This window comes from Triticum urartu, chromosome 3A, assembly GCF_056163025.1.
Source record: "Triticum urartu cultivar PI428250 chromosome 3A, HENAU_Tu73, whole genome shotgun sequence".
Lineage (NCBI taxonomy): Eukaryota > Viridiplantae > Streptophyta > Magnoliopsida > Poales > Poaceae > Triticum > Triticum urartu.
In genome coordinates, this window is record NC_141875.1 from 628,031,711 (window position 1) to 628,049,900 (window position 18,190).

The following is an 18,190-nucleotide window of genomic DNA, read 5'->3' on the forward strand; positions in this document are numbered from 1 at the left end:
TTAGTCGGAACATCTCTCATAGATGCAGTGAAGCGGATCGGCTCACCATCGCCAGTGCGAGATGAGTTAGCGCTGTTGTAACTGCTTGCTGAACCCCCGAGACCTCCCATGATGAAACTTGAATTCCTTCCCGGGAAGCCCTCAACCACTCGCCCCACTACGCCTCTTTATCCACCGGAGGAACACATACTCCATTGACATGGACCAGCCTTCCACACTCAAAGCAGAAATGAGGTATTTTTTCATAGTGGAAATCAAACCAAGTGCCCACCTTATACTCCACCGATTCTTTTAGGTTAAAACCCCGAACCAGTGGTTCATATACAGAAATCTTTGCTCTTACCCTGAGGTACTGACCCTTCGCAAAACCATCTTTATCCACGTCCACTTTCACAACCTCACCTAGCCAATTCCCTAGCGCGCGTCCAAACTCCTCGCACCTCCTGTCCAAGGGCAGATCTTTAACTCTAACCCATGTTTCAACCGAATCAAAAATCATCTCCGACGGTCTCGTCTTGCCATCATAGTCCTTAAGGATGAGTACATTGAAATCATACTACCATGGACCATTGTTCCTCGCATGCCTCCAATCACCCTCCCCATTGAAGTGTACCAAGAACAAGTTATCTCCCAGATCCGGAACTGCGCTTCATGATGTAGCCCCCACGCCCTATGCATGGATCTCTCCAACGCCGTCCTGTTCAGTGGCCTCGGTGAGCATACTTTCCCAATCAGCATCCATCTCCTCGCAGCTGGAATCCCTTTCCCTGGATCTGCAAAGACAAACCCCTGTGCCTCTTTCTCCGTCAACACCATCCCTCCAAGCCGGGCAGACAGCGACGCAGTGGCATCGGGGGTTCTGCTAACCACCGGCGAATCCTCCTGTCCCCGCGATCTGACCGGGGTGCCTGTAGATGTGGCTCCTCCTTTCGCCGGTGTTGCTCCGTGGTTCCTCCCCGAAGTGTCCTCTCCACCACGCTTATCCTGACATGCCATGACTCCTCCCCGAGATGAGATCCTACCCCTACTCGATCCGCACGCCGAGGACGCCGTCGCCACCCGTCGCACGATCGTATCCGCAGCACCTCCGATCAGCAAACCCTAACCCTAGCGGCAGCCCGTGATCGCCTATCGATCGCCCTCCTGTCGCCCGAGAGTTAGCTGACAAGGTGGACCCACCCGTTCAGTCTGTCCTTACTAGGCTTTTTTTGTTTTTGAGACAAATCCTAGTGGTTAGGTACGTAGAGATTGCGAGATTGAAACCTTCGCACACACCTTTTTTTGGTTTAAAATAGAAAAAAAAAGTTAATTGGCCGACCTAGCTCGGAGGGTGTGCGCCCGTTCATAAAAACAACTTTTTTACGGGAGTTTATAAAAACAACTAAAACGGGCGCATGAAGCGTCAAATAGGAATGCCAGTCGCCGCGCCCAAAGTTGAAGACGAGGATCTCTCTGTCAAAAAAAAAAAAAGTAGACCTGGGCTTAATTCTATCGCGCTCTTCAGCCCGTATGGAACAGGCGTATGGGCCAAATTCGGCAATCTCCTCTCCTCTTTTTTGCTTCCTTGCACTACTATTTTGTAATAATCCATTTTCGGAAGAGGAAAAGGTGGAGTGATCGGATAGAGAATCCCGGGGCGTGGAGAGCTCCACCTCCTTCTATCCTTGCACGGAGTTCAAGCTCTCGCCCGCATGGCGCTCCTCCGCCTCCAGCACCACTGCTCCCTCCTCCAAGTCTCCACCTCCCACCTCCCAACCCTCCTCAGACCCCCGCGGAACCCTCGCAGGAGCCAACTCTCGCCGCCCAATGCGGCCAGGACCACCTCCTCCTCCGTAACTCCCTCCCCCGCCGCGCGAATCTTGGCGCGGAATGCGGCGGCGCCGCCCTGGCGGGGCGAGCTCCTGCTCCTCCTCCCCGCGGCCGCCGCGTCCTGGCCGCTCCACTCCCTCGCGGCCGAGGCCGACGGCGGCGGCGGGAGCAAGGTGAGCCTCGAGTCCATCGTGCTGGCCGTGGACGACTTCAACAACCGGAACCCCTTCTTCGTGGCCGGGGTGGTGTTCGTATGGCTGGTGGTGCTCCCGCTGGCGCAGGACTACTTCAAGAAGTACAAGGCCGTGGGCGCCCTCGACGCCTTCCGCAAGCTCCGCGACGCGCCGGAGGCGCAGCTGCTGGACGTCAGGCGGGGCAACAGCGTGCGGTTCATGGCGCCGCCCAACCTCAGGCTCGTCGAGAAGAGCGCCGTGCAGGTGGAGTTCGACGAGGAGGACGAGAAGGGGTTCCTCGGGGAGGTGCTCGCCAGGTTCCCGGACCCGGCCAACACCGTCGTCTGCGTGCTTGACAAGTGAGTGATCCATGGAACCTCGATTGACGCCTGCTGTCGGTGGTGTGCCTGCGTTACTGAAATGCTTTAGTAGTTGTGTGTATTGATCGAATAGGATTGGCATGAATCATTCGTGATGGAATGTCGATTAATGTGCTCTCTAGTGCTAGATGTCTTTTTATGCAGCAGAGTAGTCGTGTACACAACTTTGATTTAGTAGTGCAATGCAGTTGTAGTTAAACAACGAAATTCAACTACAGTATTTCATACGAAAATTGTGGAATCAAAATAGACCCTTCCAGAATGTCTGGATCGGGCTGATTGTTTCTATCGATCGAGTCGATATCAAGTTAAGATCAGTTTTGTTGCGCTGTGTTCAAAAAAAGTTGAGACAGACTGATTTAGTATCGTCTTAGTTACAACTGAGAACTACTGCCGACTCTAGCTCAGGAACCGAGGAAGAGCATAGTCGTGTTTCAAGAACATTGTCTTTTGTAAGTGTGGAGCATAATCTGAATAATTTTGGTTTATTTGCGACTAGCACAGATAAAACTGCCACATTGACAGTTCAAAATAGTCTGAAACAATTAGTCAATTACTTTACTCGTTCTGCCACAATGAAATACAGGGATAAGCTTCTTTTCCATCCAATTAGTCCCTATTATGGCATCATAACCTACGGATTGGTCCACCACCTTCTTCGACATAGGCGTAGTGTCGGTCTATAGGACTCTACTGTTGCCGATTTGTCGGTTTGTATTTCATGATTTGTTTGTCAGACTTTTGGTTTTGGCTGTGTGCATCTTAGTTATGCAGAGGCCGGGTGTTACTCATAATGCTTTGTATCCACTTGATGCTACATTTTGAGATAATAAAATCATCCTTTATCGGAAAATTAGTCCCTATTATATTTAATTGTCTAACTTAATAAGTAGATAAATAAATAGAAAATTTATTGTCATGTTCTAGTGCATCTTCGAGACTGGTAAAGATGGATGGCATGTCAATTTTGCCCTCTGAAGCTTGTTACTTTAGATTCAGAATTCAGATAGTGGCAGTTTTGCATAGGTGCTGAATGTACTGATGTTGCTGTATACTTTTCATCATGCCAAAGCAACTATGCTTCAATTCTTATATAACTCTATGAACTCTATCATGCGCAATCTGTTACCAACTTAAGTTTATGTTGTGTAAGGTAGCTTTGATGGTAATTCAATGAAAGTGGCTGAGCTCCTGTTCAACAATGGTTTCAAAGAGGCATATGCAATCAAAGGGGGACTGAGAGGCCCAGATGGTTGGCAGGTTAGTTATGACAGTTCAAAAAGTACATGCCTCGTTGTTTCCGCACTGATCTTTGCTATTTTCATAGGCAATTCAAGAAAACTATCTTCCGCCATCTGTTCATGTTTTTCCAAGGGAAAAGAAGAGCAAAACTTTAACGCACACTGATGCGAGCACTGAAGGAACAGATGATCAGCCAGAGGGGAATGGAGAACTATTAACTTCTCCTAGCAGCACTTTAGTCAATACAAGCAATGGAACCAAGGATGGTCATGAAGAACTGAATGGAAATACTTTAGCCGCGAAGCATCCAAGGAGACCATTATCACCTTATGCAAAGGTATGACCCCATTGCCTTCCTACCTCCATACAGTAATCAGCAGGCTCTAGATTTGATTTCGTCAAACTTCTATCTAGTTAACAGCATACAGGCTGGCCTCACTGCACGCTGTCATACTTCCAGTTAACTGAATTCTCCCTGTATTTACTGCTGATATACTAGAGTTCTGTTTCTGGACATAGTATAGCCTTGTAAAGCCTTACGCGTGTCTCGGTTAGACAGTTAATTCCCGAAAACAATGGCAGGCGCTATGCTCTGTACTAGCAGGTTTATAAACAGTTAAAACTGCCCTGCTCAAATGTTTTCATGCCTACGTTGTTCAATGTTCAATGCATTTTAGGTTTCTGTTTGAGTTCTTTACGATCATGCCGTAATCTACTTACACACCTTGAATGTATTATGCAGTACCCTGACTTGAAACCGCCATCATCTCCGACGCCATCCAAGCCAGGGAGGGCAGAGGGGAATGGGGAACTACCAACTTCTACTGGCAGCTCTTTAATCAAAACAAGCGATGCAACTAAGGATAGTCTAGCCACGAAGCAATCAGGAAGGAGACCATTATCACCATATGCAAATGTATGACCCCATTGCCTTGCTACCTCCATACAGTAATTCAGCAGGCTCTAGATTTGATTCTCTCGAACTTCTATCTAGTTAACAGCAGTTGACTTTTTGTCTTGAAAATAGTAACAACATGCAGACCGACTGGACTGCACGCTGTCATTACAGAATTCTCGTTGTATTTACTGCTGATATACAAGAGTTCTGTTCCTGGACATAGTATAGCCTTGTAAAGCCTTATCCATGTCTCAGTTAGATAGTTAATTCCCGAAAACTATGGCAGGCGCTATGCTCTGTACTAGCAGGAGAATAAACAGTTTACAGACTGCCCTGATCAAATGTTTTCATACCTAAGTTGTTCAATGTCCAATGCATTTTAGGTTTCTGTGTCAGTTCTTTATGATCATGTACTGTAGTAATCTATTTACACATACTGAATGTATTATGCAGTACCCTGACTTGAAACCGCCCTCATCTCCAACGCCATCCAAGCCAGGCAGGCCAGATGAGAATAATGAACTACTAATGTCTCCTGGCAGCTCTTTAGACGATACAAGCCATGCAACCAAGAATGGTCGTGAAGAACTGAATGGAAGTACTTTAGCCACGAAGCATCCAAGGAGACCATTATCACCATATGCAAATGTATGACCATATTGCCTTCCTACCTTCATACAGTAATTCAGAAGGATCTATATTCGATTTTCATCAAAATTCGATCTAGTTAACAGTAGTTAAAATATTGTTCACAAAATAGTAGTAACAACATGCTGACTGGCCGCTGCATGGCGTCATACTTACAGTTAATTCCATCACAGGATTCTCTTTATATTTACTGCTGATACACTACAGTTCTGTTTCTGGATATAATATTGCCTTGTAAAGAAGGCCTTGGTTCTTGAAAACTATGGCAGGCGCTATGTTCTTGTACTAGCAGGAGAATAAAGAGTTACGGACGGTCATTGCTCAAGCTCAAACGTTTTCCTACCTAAATTGTTCAATATCCAATGCATATAGGCTTCTGTTTCAGTTCTATATGATCATGTACTAATCCATAATTATTTATTTGTGGAATGTACTAATCCATTTGCACACATTGATTTATCATGCAGTACCCTGACATGAAGCCGCCATCATCTCCGACGCCATCCAAGCCAGGGAGGTAGAAGAAGCAATGTATAGGGCAATAGGACGCCGAAGACTTAACGAAGTCAGAGTAAGCCTTTTGCCGAATAACCATTTTGTTATTATACTTAAATCCATGGATATAGAGGCGATTGATTGGGGTCGCGATGCGGAAGACCGTTGCTGCTACCATGAACTATTGGATGTAAATTTCGAACTTCTTCCCAGATTGCTGTTCTTGTTGTACATTGAAGTGACAGTTGCACTACGAAACTGCAACATTTCATATTAACATTGTACTGGCATGGTGACTCCTGAGCTTGAGGATTTGGGTAGTGCCGCATGGATCTCAGCCTGCTACCTGTGCCTTCTGTGCTGAAAATCAAAACTATTTTGGACCTGCGCGTTTGCAACAGGAAAAGAACAACAGGGAGAAACTGAAATCAGAACTTTCCAACTCTCCCCCTCCTCCTCCTCCCGTGTCGCCCCCGCGCGGCGGCTGGGAGGAAACCCTAGCCCACCGCCGCCGGGTCCCCCAGCCTTCCTCCCCCTCCTCCCTCGCCGTCGCCCTAGGCTCGGCTGGCAAAGCCCGCCTGCAGCCGGCGGCGGCGGGGCGACCTCGATCTCTCGCAGGACGGGGCCGGCGCAGGGCGGCTCCCTCCGGCTTAGGCGCGGTGCGGGCGACGGGCGCAGCGGCGCGCTCCCGCCGTGGTGGGCGACGCGGTGCATCAGGCGGCGCTGGGACAGGTGGTGCGCGCAAAGGTGGCGGCGGCGCGGCTGGTCTTCGGCCAGATCTCACGGGCGTCATCTTTGACGGCGCGGGCCATGGGCGGCGTGGCTCCTCTCGCTCGGCTGCGGTGCTCGCGAGGCGGGGTGGGCTGCCGGCCGCCGCGGGGCTGGCCGGGATCCGCCCATGCCTTTGGTGGGCGCTCGACGCCGGCGACTTGGTGGCAGTGGTGGTGGAGCGTGCCAGCCGGATCTGACGCTTTGTTTCCGGCGGGCGGCGCGGGTTGGGGCATCGGCCCGGCGTGGCTGCGGCGGCGTTTCACGGTGCCGCGGTGGCATCACGTCAGTTTGGCGGGCCGGCTGCGGCGGCGGCTGGTTTCTCAGCGTCGGCGTGTTTGTAGGCAATTCGTTTCAACCTGCTATACCTCTCCCTTATCGTCTGGCGTTGCCTTCATCCAAGGGCAGGTCCTCCCCCAGCTGCGATCCATCACCCGGCAGCAGGACTGCTCGTCTCGCGTCCGGCAGCAGGACCGACCCTGTCTCGCGCCCGGCAGCAGGACCGACCCCGTCTCGCGCCCGGCAGCAGGACCGACTCCGTCTCGCGCCCGGCAGCAGGACCGACCTAGTCTTGCGCCCGGTGTCATTGGACGGGTCGATGGAGGTTAGTTTTGGCCGGCCTTCTGGATCTCGTTGCTGGGGGCCACCCAGGGGTGCGAAAGGTGGGTCCTTTCCGCTCGTTTCTTCGGTTGGGGTAGCGGCAGACCTCAGGTGAGGTGGTATCCAGGTCTGGAAGGCCGGGGCGGAGGCCCTGGTGGTGGCTCCGCGGTGCTCTTGGGCAGAGCCCGTGTATCGGTGTTGTCCGGTGGCCATGGCCATGTGGGTGGGTGGTTGCCGTGGGTGTGGCGTTCGGTGGCGATGAAGGTTGGCCGGGGTGAAAACCTGCTCTATCCTCGCACGGACCGGCGGCGGCGTAGGTGGTTCCCTTCTTGAAGGCGTCGTCGCGGCTCTCATCGGCCAGTGTGTTGCTCCAGAGGAAACTCTGATCGTCAGGTCGGGCGGTGGCGGCGCGTTGGTGTCGTAACCTTCTTGAAGGCGCCGCCTTGGAGTGCACAGTTCGTCATATGCGCCTTTATCTCTTCGTGGTGGCGTGTTCCCGGTGGAGGACCCCGATTGCTCTGTAGTGCTAGGGGTGGTGTTGCTGCGCTCGGCGCTTATGTATCCCGTCTTGGATGTGTGTGTGTTGTGGTGGGGTGCGTTTGTTCTTGGGCTCTGGTTGATCATTGCTTTATTTATAAGGCGAGGCGAAAGCCATTTTCGGTAAAGAACAACAGGCAATTCGGAGTTTGGGAAGAATAACTCATGACGTGAGCGTCCAATGCTAATTCTGTGAACTTTGTCATATTCACTTCTGTGAGTATTTGAGTAGATCAGTTAGGTTGTGGTGAACTGTTGAACTATGAGGTTAATTTGAAGTTTGTGTGCAGCATTAGAGCATCTCCAACAACTGCCCAACGCAAAAACGTTCGCAGCGCGCCGATCGCCTGTTTTTGCACGGTGCGGAGCACTTGCTCTAGCGGCTGCTCAAAAGTTTAGCGCGCACGAGTAGCTCCAGCAGGCGTGCTAAAAAGCAGCGTGCGCGAGCAGCCGGCGCTTGCCATATGTTGCATTTTGGAAACGAGATGATATTTCAAACATCAAAACAAAGACATGTCATAACTTAAATCACCCAAACAAGTTCATGACATAAATGTTCATGCCCACAACATCGTCCAACCAAATTCAAAATCCGAACCAAGTTCTTGACACAAAAGTTCACAACAACAAATGACCCATCAACAATCAAGCCTCATCCTCGTCTTCATCCTCCTCTTCCTCCGATTCATCATCCTCATCCGAAGACGATTCTTCCTCCTCTTCATTGTCGCACACCGCATCATCATGTGAAGCTTGGAAGGTGTTGGCAAGATCTTCAACGGCATCATGCGAAGGTGTGTGAGGCACAACGAAAGACATCCCACCCATGCCACCCGGAGGTGCTCACATGCCTCCCATGAGAGACGCAAAACTCATGCCTCCCATGGTAGCTTCGAAGGCTGCACGCGATACCGGTGCTTGGAGGAGCACCGGCGGAGGCGAAGCCAAAGCTCCCCGTGCTAGGTTTTGCAACGGCGGCGGTGGCGGAGGGATCGCGGGTGTAGGAAGGGGTGAGGGGGGTGCCGACGGCGGCGCGGCGGAGAGAGTACGGCGCGCGGGCGATTCGGGCAACATGTTGAACTCTTTATCACGCACGCGCTTATTGCGCGTCCGCTGGAGCTCAGATAGCGATTGCGTGTGCGCTAAAAAACACAATTTTGCGGCGCGACGCTTATATAGCACGACTATTGGAGATACTCTTAGGTACCTACCTCTCTCTCATCTCCAAACCCTAGAGACCCCTCCACCGCTTGTAGGTCGCCGCCCCCTCCCCCTCTGCTGGTTGCGCTGGTGTTGGAGTGAGGGGAGGCCCGGACTACCGGATGGAGCTCTAGTTAACCCCACTTTGGGAATTTTAGGAGGGATGTGCGGCGATGCTTCATTGGTGGATCTGGCAGGTAATTTTTCCTTGAGCTTCTCCATCTCAAAGATTTCGGCTGTGGCGGCATCGGTGGCTCGTTGGCGTATATTCCTGCTGCACTTTCTGGCTTATGGGATTAGGGATTGCATGGACTTTGTCTGCGTGGCGGTAGCGGCAGCTTCCCTTTGCAGTTTGGTCATTCAGCCTCCTCTCCATCTTGTTGGCACGACATACGGTGTCAACGGTAGGCATGTGAGCTCGTGTGGAGGTTAGAATCTCGAGTCTATGGATCTTTCGGTAGCAACAACGTCGATGGATAACTTAAACTCAAGCAATCCTCTCATCCTGGTGGCTGGAACGCTAGCCGCCACCAAGAGAGGCCAATCTTTCAGCGTCGTCCTCCGGGGGCTCCCCTCCGCCGGCGACCTCGGTCGTCGGTGGTGAGGGGGGGGGGGGGGTCGCCGGATCCACACGTGTGGATCATTTTTACTCCCTCGCGGTCTAGGTTTTTAGGCTGTTCATCGTCTTGGCTTCGGCGACGACGATGACGACACTGAATAAAGATTTTTCGGATCCTTCTCTGACGAGGCCATCGGTCCTACGGTTGGGGATGGATTTGAGAACTAGTCTGCTAAACCAAGGATGGCATGACGGCGGCGGCATCCTGGTGATGGACATGTGTCCTCGGGCTTCGCCGTTGCGACGACGTTTGCTTCAGCGTCGGCGCAGAGCTTGGGAGGTAGTCCAGGAGCATAGTATTGCCTTGTTCCTAAAAACTATAGCCGGTCATTGTATTGTGCGGAGAGGCCCGGACTACTGGATGGGGCTCTAGTTAACCCCGCGTTGGGGCTTTTAGTAGGGTTGTGCGGTGGCGCTTTGTTGGTGGATCTGGCGGATAATTTTTCCTTGAGCTTCTCCATCTCAAAGGTTTCAGCTGCGGCGGTGGCGTAGATTCCTCCTGCCCATTCTGGCTTGTGGGGTTAGGGATTGCATGATTTGTCTGCGTTGCGGCAACAGCGGTTTCCCTTTGCAGTTTGGTCATCCAACCTCATCCATGTTGGTGCGACATACATTGTAGGCATGTGAGCTCATGTGGAGGTTAGAATCTTAAATATGTGGATCTTTTAGCATCAACTTCAACGGTTTCTTTTTATGACTGCTTACTAATTTTCGTGTATGGTGAACAACAACTGGATGGCTTTGCAGTGGAGAGGCAACTGCGTGGGTAGAAGATTGTCCTCAGACACCTCGGTGTACTTGTTTTTGTTGACAAGTTTGCTCGTGTTAGTAGGATTTTCTTGTTATGCACGGGGAAAATGATTTTGACCATGCAACATGTTGGTAAGTAAAAGTGAAAATAAGTGGTCTGAAAAATGATTTTGAGGGGAAGTTTGATCGTATTAGTAAGATTTTTCTTGTTACGGGGAAAGTGATTTTGACCATGCAACATGTTGGTAAATAAAAGTGGTCTTTTTTTTAGGGTGGTAAATAAAAGTGGTCTCGAAAAGCAAATAGGTAAACAGAAGGAGTAAACTTATTTGAAGATAGACGTCATATTTTGCTTTTCTTGAGAATATATCATTTGTGGTTTGGTTGCAAAAAAAGATTAATATGAAAAGTGGTCTTTTTTTTAGGGTGGTAAATAAAAATGGTCTCGAAAAGCAAATAGGTAAACAGAAGGAGTAAACTTGTTTGAAGATAGACGTCATATTTTGCTTTTCTTGAGAATATATCATTTGAGGTTTGGTTGCAAAAAAAAGATTAATATGGCCCATGCAGGTCATATTTTGCTTTTCTTGAGAATATATCATTTGTGGTTTGGTTGCAAAAAAAGATTAATATGAAAAGTGATCTTTTTTTTAGGGTGGTAAATAAAAATGGTCTCGAAAAGCAAATAGGTAAACAGAAGGAGTAAACTTGTTTGAAGATAGACGTCATATTTTGCTTTTCTTGAGAATATATCATTTGAGGTTTGGTTGCAAAAAAAAGATTAATATGGCCCATGCAGGTCATATTTTGCTTTTCTTGAGAATATATCATTTGTGGTTTGGTTGCAAAAAAAGATTAATATGAAAAGTGATCTTTTTTTTAGGGTGGTAAATAAAAATGGTCTCGAAAAGCAAATAGGTAAACAGAAGGAGTAAACTTGTTTGAAGATAGACGTCATATTTTGCTTTTCTTGAGAATATATCATTTGTGGTTTGGTTGCAAAAAAAGATTAATATGAAAAGTGATCTTTTTTTTAGGGTGGTAAATAAAAATGGTCTCGAAAAGCAAATAGGTAAACAGAAGGAGTAAACTTGTTTGAAGATAGACGTCATATTTTGCTTTTCTTGAGAATATATCATTTGAGGTTTGGTTGCAAAAAAAAGATTAATATGGCCCATGCAGGTCATATTTTGCTTTTCTTGAGAATATATCATTTGTGGTTTGGTTGCAAAAAAAGATTAATATGAAAAGTGATCTTTTTTTTAGGGTGGTAAATAAAAATGGTCTCGAAAAGCAAATAGGTAAACAGAAGGAGTAAACTTGTTTGAAGATAGACGTCATATTTTGCTTTTCTTGATGTTTGGTTGCAAAAAAAAGATTAATATGGCCCATGCAGGTCTCGAACCTGCGACCTTGGCGTTATTAGCACCACGCTCTAACCAACTGAGCTAATGGGCCACCTTTCTATATATTTTTTTGAACTAACCCTTTTATTTCAATATGTTACTATTTCTTTTTTTTCCAAATTTAAAAACATACCGAAATCTAAAAAATAGATGGCCCATGCAGGTCTCGAACCTGCGACTTTGGCCTTATTAGGACCACGCTCTAACCAGCTGAGCTAATAGGCCAATTTAATATCATAATAAAAGGATATTTAATAATTAATTAAATCGAAATCCGTAGGTAGTAGCTTTCGTAATTTTCTACCAAAAAGGCACAGTAACAACGCTGCCCAAAATGTACTGGCAAAGTCCCCGCAAAAAAATGTAGTGGCAAAGAGGAGAAAACAACCAGTATACTCTTGGCATTGCTTTGTTTTTCTCTCCTTTCCTATCAGCGAGTTCCGATCCTTTTGTTCGAAATTTTTTCGTTCGTACCGAACCGCTTGCAGAATCAAATCCAGTTCCACAAGATCCTATATCAGCTATACATCCTCCTTGCATTTATGCCGGAGAAGCAGGAATGGAAGGGAATGAGCTCGGCTGCTTCTCCCCCACACTTCTTTATTTCTCCGTGCCCCTATTTAGTTAGTACTTTCGAGTTAAGAGCGACCCAAGGACTAGCAAAATCGAAATAGCGAAATTCTTGGGTCATCTCAATGGGTTCAGAAACCACACGTTTCTCTGGATCATCATAGCGTACTTCCACATATCCACTCAGAGGAAAGTCTTTTCGTAATGGATGACCCTCGAAACCATAATCTGTTGATATACGGCGTAAATTCGGATGATTGATGGAAGAAACACCAGACATATCCGTTCTACACCAGATTATGCACTCACCTCTCGTATAATATAGGAAAGGAAGACGCCCTTTCAGTGCACGCCAAAGCAGCTTTGCCTAGAAGGCTTCGAAATACACTACTAGGTCCCTACATGGCCTGACATGGGTATTCCCTCTTTCTAGTCCCACTCTTCTCCAACAGAGCTCCCTCACTGAGCGAGCATTCGGCATTCCTAGTATGCTCCACTCATCCTGCCTTGGAGTTCTCTCTCATAACTGAAGCCAGGAGGTATTCGATTTATCGGATTTCGAGCTAGCTGCCCTTTTCTTGCTCCTTGCCATTGAACCGAGGCCCGCCCGGGCACCGTCGGGGGACAACCAGACCAACCAGTAGGCTTTCTTTCCGAAGTTTTGATTTCTCGTACGTAGTCTTTCCTAGGACCATTCCAACAGGATGCTCAGAGGTGGGTGGAGAAAAAGCTCAAAAGGCATACTTCCTGCGCTCCATGAATAAGGGCTCTGCTGGCTACCGGGTTCAGAGAAGTTTGTAAGCTCTTTCTCTTTTTCGTTTTTCGCCACCTCCTGTGTCTTTCCGTTTAAGGTCTTTAATTCGGCATCCGGTTTGTCTTGATTGGTGATTGATAAACAAGAAGGAAAATGGAAAAGTAGAAAATCTACATGTTTATACCGTTGAGGTCCTTAGTTTAGTTAAGTAGGCGAGGGCATTTCCATCGCGAAGGATTCAATCCAGCCACAGGTTCCCCTACGGCTACCTTGTTACGACTTCACCCCAGTCGAAGACCCCACCGTGGTATGCGCCAATAAGACCACCAAAGGCCTTTGTGGCACTAGTGGTACACAGAAGTCATGGGTGATCATTGGTCCGATGCTTCGGGCGAAACCAATTCCCAGGGTGTGACGGGCGGTGTGTACAGGGCCCGGGTACATATTCACCGCGGCATGCTGATCCGCGATTACTAGCGATTTCAACTTCATGTTCCCGAGTTGCAGAGAACAATCCAAACTGAGGCAATCTTTCCGGATTCGCTCCGCCTTACAGCCTTGCTTCCCATTGTCATTGCCATTGTAGCACGTGTGTGGCCCAGCCCATAAGGGCCATGCGGACTTGACGTCATCCCCACCTTCCTCCAGTATCTCACTGGCAGTCCCTCGTGAGTGCGGCACGCACCTTTTTCTTTGTTTCGGAGCGGGGCGCGTACTATTACCACTACGTTCCACACCATTTTCTGGCCTTCATGCCGAGTCTTCCTCCACCGCCAACTCGACGTCGTCGTAACCAATTTCAACCAAACCTCCATGCTCACTGGTACTTTGACGTCACTATAGGTAGGTCTCCGTGGGTCTTGGGCAAGACGACTTCGGTTCACACGTGAAAGTGCTTCGAAAGGCACCGGCTCCCAATGGTGAAATTCTTGCTGAAAGCACAGCTACGTGTTGGCACTCAATCAAGTAGTAGCGCTGGCACGTCACTCGGTGGCAATTTCTCCTTAGGCGCATGTCTCAGCAACACAAAACGAGGGTTTCGCTCGTTATAGGGCTTGACCAAACACTGAACAACCGGTATATTCGAAATTCACGAGAATAAACATTTTCGTCGAAAAAAATTAATAGAATCCTTTCCCCAAAAATTAATAGATTCCTTTCCCAAGTAGAGGACGAGTATCAGCTAACTCTTTCAAAATATACCTATTTACTCCCTTCATTTCAAAATAGATGACTCAACTTTATACTATACTTATTTTAGAACGGAGGAAATACATGTGTGTGTGCCTTATGCACATATATATATGTCGCACATCACAACGGGAGTTTTTTTAGGAGGAGCAACCATTGCACGGCAAAAAAAAAAACAGCTTGCATGGACATCAAAATAGCATGCAGGGAATTGTGTGGCTGATACATGCATGACCAGCAAGCACATGTTCGGCGATAAATTCCCCTTTTTATGATATTACATAAACATATAAATCATTTGATTCAGAAATATACACCATATTTACGATAGATAGATAGGTTGTTTCTTCATAACATGGCATTTTTATGTTTTGTATTTGTGTGGACTCTAAATTATTTGTTTAGTGAGAGGTAAACTACAAGATTGACTTTAAAATAGTTTTCTCTACACTTTGTCGTCGGAAGTTTTGTGGATATTTCACACCGTCCCATATAGATATTAGAATCAAATATATCATATTATTACGTCTCATGTGCCAAATCACATTTTAGCCTACAATGACCACATCCAATTGATCTAACTTTGTGCTTAATGTACCATTAGGTTAATTACCAAACCATATTACATTTTTATTGAGGAGGATATTATTGCTTATGAGAATAACACGTTGTGAGGTCATATTTTACAATAAAAAATTTGGGCAATAATCTTCCATTACACTTTTCCATTGGAAGATTTTAGATTTCACAGCCTACTTTGGAGATCTCAGTATCTCCCATCCCATGTCATATATATGGTAGGGTTGAGTCGAGGCTATAGTACTAACAAATAATTAACTTACAAAAATATTTTAAATATTCATTTTCCCCTTCATATTTTGTTGGGAATGTAGCATGCAATTTCAAAAAAAAAATCCTACAATCACGCAAGATCTATCTAGGAGATGCATAGCAACGAGAGGGGGAGAGTGTGTCCACGTACCCTCTCGTAGACTGAAAGCGGAAGCACTAGGTTAACGCGGTTGATGTAGTCGAACGTCTTCACGATCCAACCGATCCAAGTACCGAACGTACGACACCTCTGTGTTCAGCACACGTTCAGTTCGATGACGTCACTCGAACTCTTGATCCAGTAGAGGGTCGAGGGAGAGTTCCGTCAGCACGACGGCGTGGTGACGGTGATTGAAAGTGCGTTATATCGACTAGAGAGGGGTGAATAGGTGATTTTTACGAAATTCTTCACTGAGGAATTTGCTGGTGAGGAAATTCCTTAGCGAAGAACTACTAGCAGCGGAATAAGTACTCAAAAGTAAACACAACAGAATACAAGCATAGTCATCATGATGAAATGAAGACATGCACAGAGTACAAGAAGCGTAATCACAGGATAACACAGGATGAAAACAAACAGACTGAAGAAATTGAACTGAGGAAATTGAGAAAGTCTTCAGTCGAAGTCTTCAAACACAGATATGAACAAACATACAACACAATTATGAGGAAATGAAAGAGTTGAGGAAATAGAACCAGTAAGCTCGGTGAAGACAATGATTTGGTAGACCAGTTCCAACTCCTGTCTCAGTTGTACGTCTGGTTGGAGCGGCTGAGTATTTAAACTCGAGGACACACAGTCCCAGACACCCAGTCAAGGACACTTAGTACAAGACACCCAGTCCTCACCGTATTCTCCTTGAACTAAGGTCACACAGACCTCGTCCAATCACTCGTGGTAAGTCTTCAGGCGACTTCCAAACCTTCACAAACTTGGTCACTCGGCGATCCACAATTCCTCTTGGATGCTCTAGATCATGACGCCTAACCGTCTGGAAGAAGCACAATCTTCAAAGGTAACAAGCATCGGATCCACTCAGGATCAATCTCTTCAGTGATGCTTAATCACTTGGGGTTTGTAGGCGTTTGGGTTTTGGGTTTTTGGTTTTTCCTCACTTGATGATTTTCGCTCAAAGTCCTCGGAGGATGGGTTGCTCTCAAATGACAAGTGTCAGTTTCTCTCGGAGCAGCCAACCAGCTAGTGGTTGTAGGGGGTGGCTATTTATAGCCTAGGGAGCAGCCCGACATGATAAGACATAAATGCCCTTCAATGATATGACTGTTAGGTGGATAGATATTTTGGAACAGTTGGCGCATAGCACAAAAACGGTCAGAATTTTGAGTAGCAAAATCCTTAGGGCTATCATGTTCCTCACTGTGTAGGCAATCCGCACTGGCGAATTCCTAACTCCTCAGTCAGGACAAATTCCTCAGAGACCAGAAGAACTTAGTCTCTGTCATTGAAGAAATTGACTGAACTGTATGAGATTTCCAATGGCTTCACTCGAAGGGATTGGTAGGTGTAGGATTTTGAGTTGAGCATCACATGGAAATTTTTCCTTAGTATTTCGTCGACCCCCTTTTAACAGTACGGTGTTTTCTATGACTCAAGAAAGAGAAAAACAAAACTATGAACACGAAAGTCTTCAAGCTTCATATTTCTCGCATGAATATCAAGTCTTCACGGACACACCAATTTATTCACTTTCAAAGTTTTCATGAAAGTCTTCAGAAATACCAAAATCTTCAGTCGAAGATGTTCATTTTTAGGGGTCGACTTTTCCTGTAAATATCAAACTCCTCATAGACTTATAGACCTGTATACACTCACACACGCATTAGTCCCTTAACCTATAAGTCTTCAATACACTAAAATCACTAAGGGGCACTAGATGCACTTACAGTGATGATGATGTGATCCCCGCGCAGGGCTTCGCCTAAGCACTACGACGCTATGGCCGGAGGAGTAAACTATGGAGTCAGGCACCGCACATGGCTAAGAGAACAATTATTGTGCCATTGGGGTGCCCCCCTGACCCTTCTCATTCGCATGACATGTGTCACCCACGTAGTGAGAGGTGGAGATCGTGTTAGATCATGGGTGAGTGGATAAGTGTATCATGGGATGCGGAACGGTTTGAGCGGCAAAGCCGAAAATTTAGATAAGATAGATTTTAAAGTTCCGTTCGCAATTTCTTCAGCTGACAAGGACACAGTGAAGATTTTGAACGAGTTTCAAAGAAAACGCACATGAAAAGTTTGTGAACAGATTGGGTTGAGTATAGCATAGAGGGGAAGGGTCCGATCACATTCAGTTAGCAGAAAACCAACTTGAAGAAATAGCAATAAGTGAATGTTGTAGAGGACATAAACTCATATATATATATATATATATATATATATATATATATATATATATATATATATAGCCAATGAAGAAAAATGACGGAACCAGTGAAGACTATGCAAAGTTGAAGAATATGAATAATTTGAGGAAATTCAACGTTTGGTGGTGGCGTGACCCACCGTATAAGAATGATGATTTCAGACACCGCGTACAATTATCGTAGGGTTCTGAGAATCAAATTCTTCGTTAATTTCTTCACACTAAGAGTGTTATTCTTCATTGATTGAAGTAAAACGTTTCTTCATATGTTGCACATCTAAGTCATCAATTTTGCATAAGTGTTAAGATGAGTGTCCTTTTCAAAAAACATTCGAAGACTCTAAGATATTTAGCTCACGTCGCAACTTGCTAAATCTCTTCTCATCCAAGGGCTTTGTGAAGATATCGGCTAGCTGTTCTTCAGTCTTCACATGCTCAATAGAAATGTCGCCCTTCAACGCATGATCACGAAGAAAATGATGACGAATCTGAATGTGCTTTGTCTTCGAGTGCTGAACTGGGTTGTGAGCAATCTTGATGGCACTCTCATTGTCACAGAAGAGAGGTACATTCTTCATGTTGACGCTGTAGTCCTTGAGAGTTTGCTTCATCCATAGCAATTGGGCACAGCAAGAACCAACGGCAATGTACTCAGCTTCAGTAGTAGATAGTGATACACAGTTCTGTTTCTTCGAGAACCAATAGACCAAAGATCGTCCGAGGAAATGACATGTACCAGATGTTGACTTGCGATCCACACGATCACCAGCATAGTCAGAGTCAGAATATCCAACAAGATCAAAAGCCGAGCCCTTGGGGTACCATAATCCAAGTGTTGGTGTGTGAGCTAGATATCGAAGAATATACTTCACAGCCTTATGGTGTGATTCCTTCGGTGCAGCTTGAAATCGGGCACACATGCAAACACTAAGC

General features: G+C 46.6%; 1 protein-coding gene and 2 non-coding genes across 3 annotated transcripts; 1 reads left to right on the top strand and 2 right to left on the bottom strand.

Annotated features, from left to right (window-relative positions):
* Nucleotides 1-1,592: 1,592 nt before the first annotated feature.
* LOC125545536 (Rhodanese/Cell cycle control phosphatase superfamily protein) lies at nt 1,593-5,982 on the top strand. Its single transcript, XM_048709525.2, has 6 exons — nt 1,593-2,341; nt 3,520-3,622; nt 3,690-3,941; nt 4,347-4,520; nt 4,956-5,150; nt 5,618-5,982. Exons 1-6 carry the CDS (start codon nt 1,692-1,694, stop codon nt 5,669-5,671), a joined length of 1,428 nt encoding a protein of 475 aa, XP_048565482.2. The 5' UTR covers nt 1,593-1,691; the 3' UTR covers nt 5,672-5,982.
* A 5,521-nt stretch (nt 5,983-11,503) lies between these two features.
* Nucleotides 11,504-11,577, bottom strand: TRNAI-AAU (transfer RNA isoleucine (anticodon AAU)). The gene has a single exon. It is a non-coding gene; the product is annotated as a tRNA-Ile (tRNA).
* Nucleotides 11,578-11,676: 99 nt separating this feature from the next.
* Nucleotides 11,677-11,750, bottom strand: TRNAI-AAU (transfer RNA isoleucine (anticodon AAU)). Its single transcript has one exon. It is a non-coding gene; the product is annotated as a tRNA-Ile (tRNA).
* Between the last annotated feature and the right edge of the window lie 6,440 nt (nt 11,751-18,190).

Coding starts and splice junctions, on each gene's coding strand:
- LOC125545536 (XM_048709525.2), top strand. CDS start 1,692: ATGGCGCTCCTCCGCCTCCAGCACCACTGCTCCCTCCTCCAAGTCTCC. Junction 4,521..4,955: donor CATTATCACCATATGCAAAT/GTATGACCCCAT, acceptor TGTATTATGCAG/TACCCTGACTTGAAACCGCC. Junction 5,151..5,617: donor CATTATCACCATATGCAAAT/GTATGACCATAT, acceptor TTTATCATGCAG/TACCCTGACATGAAGCCGCC.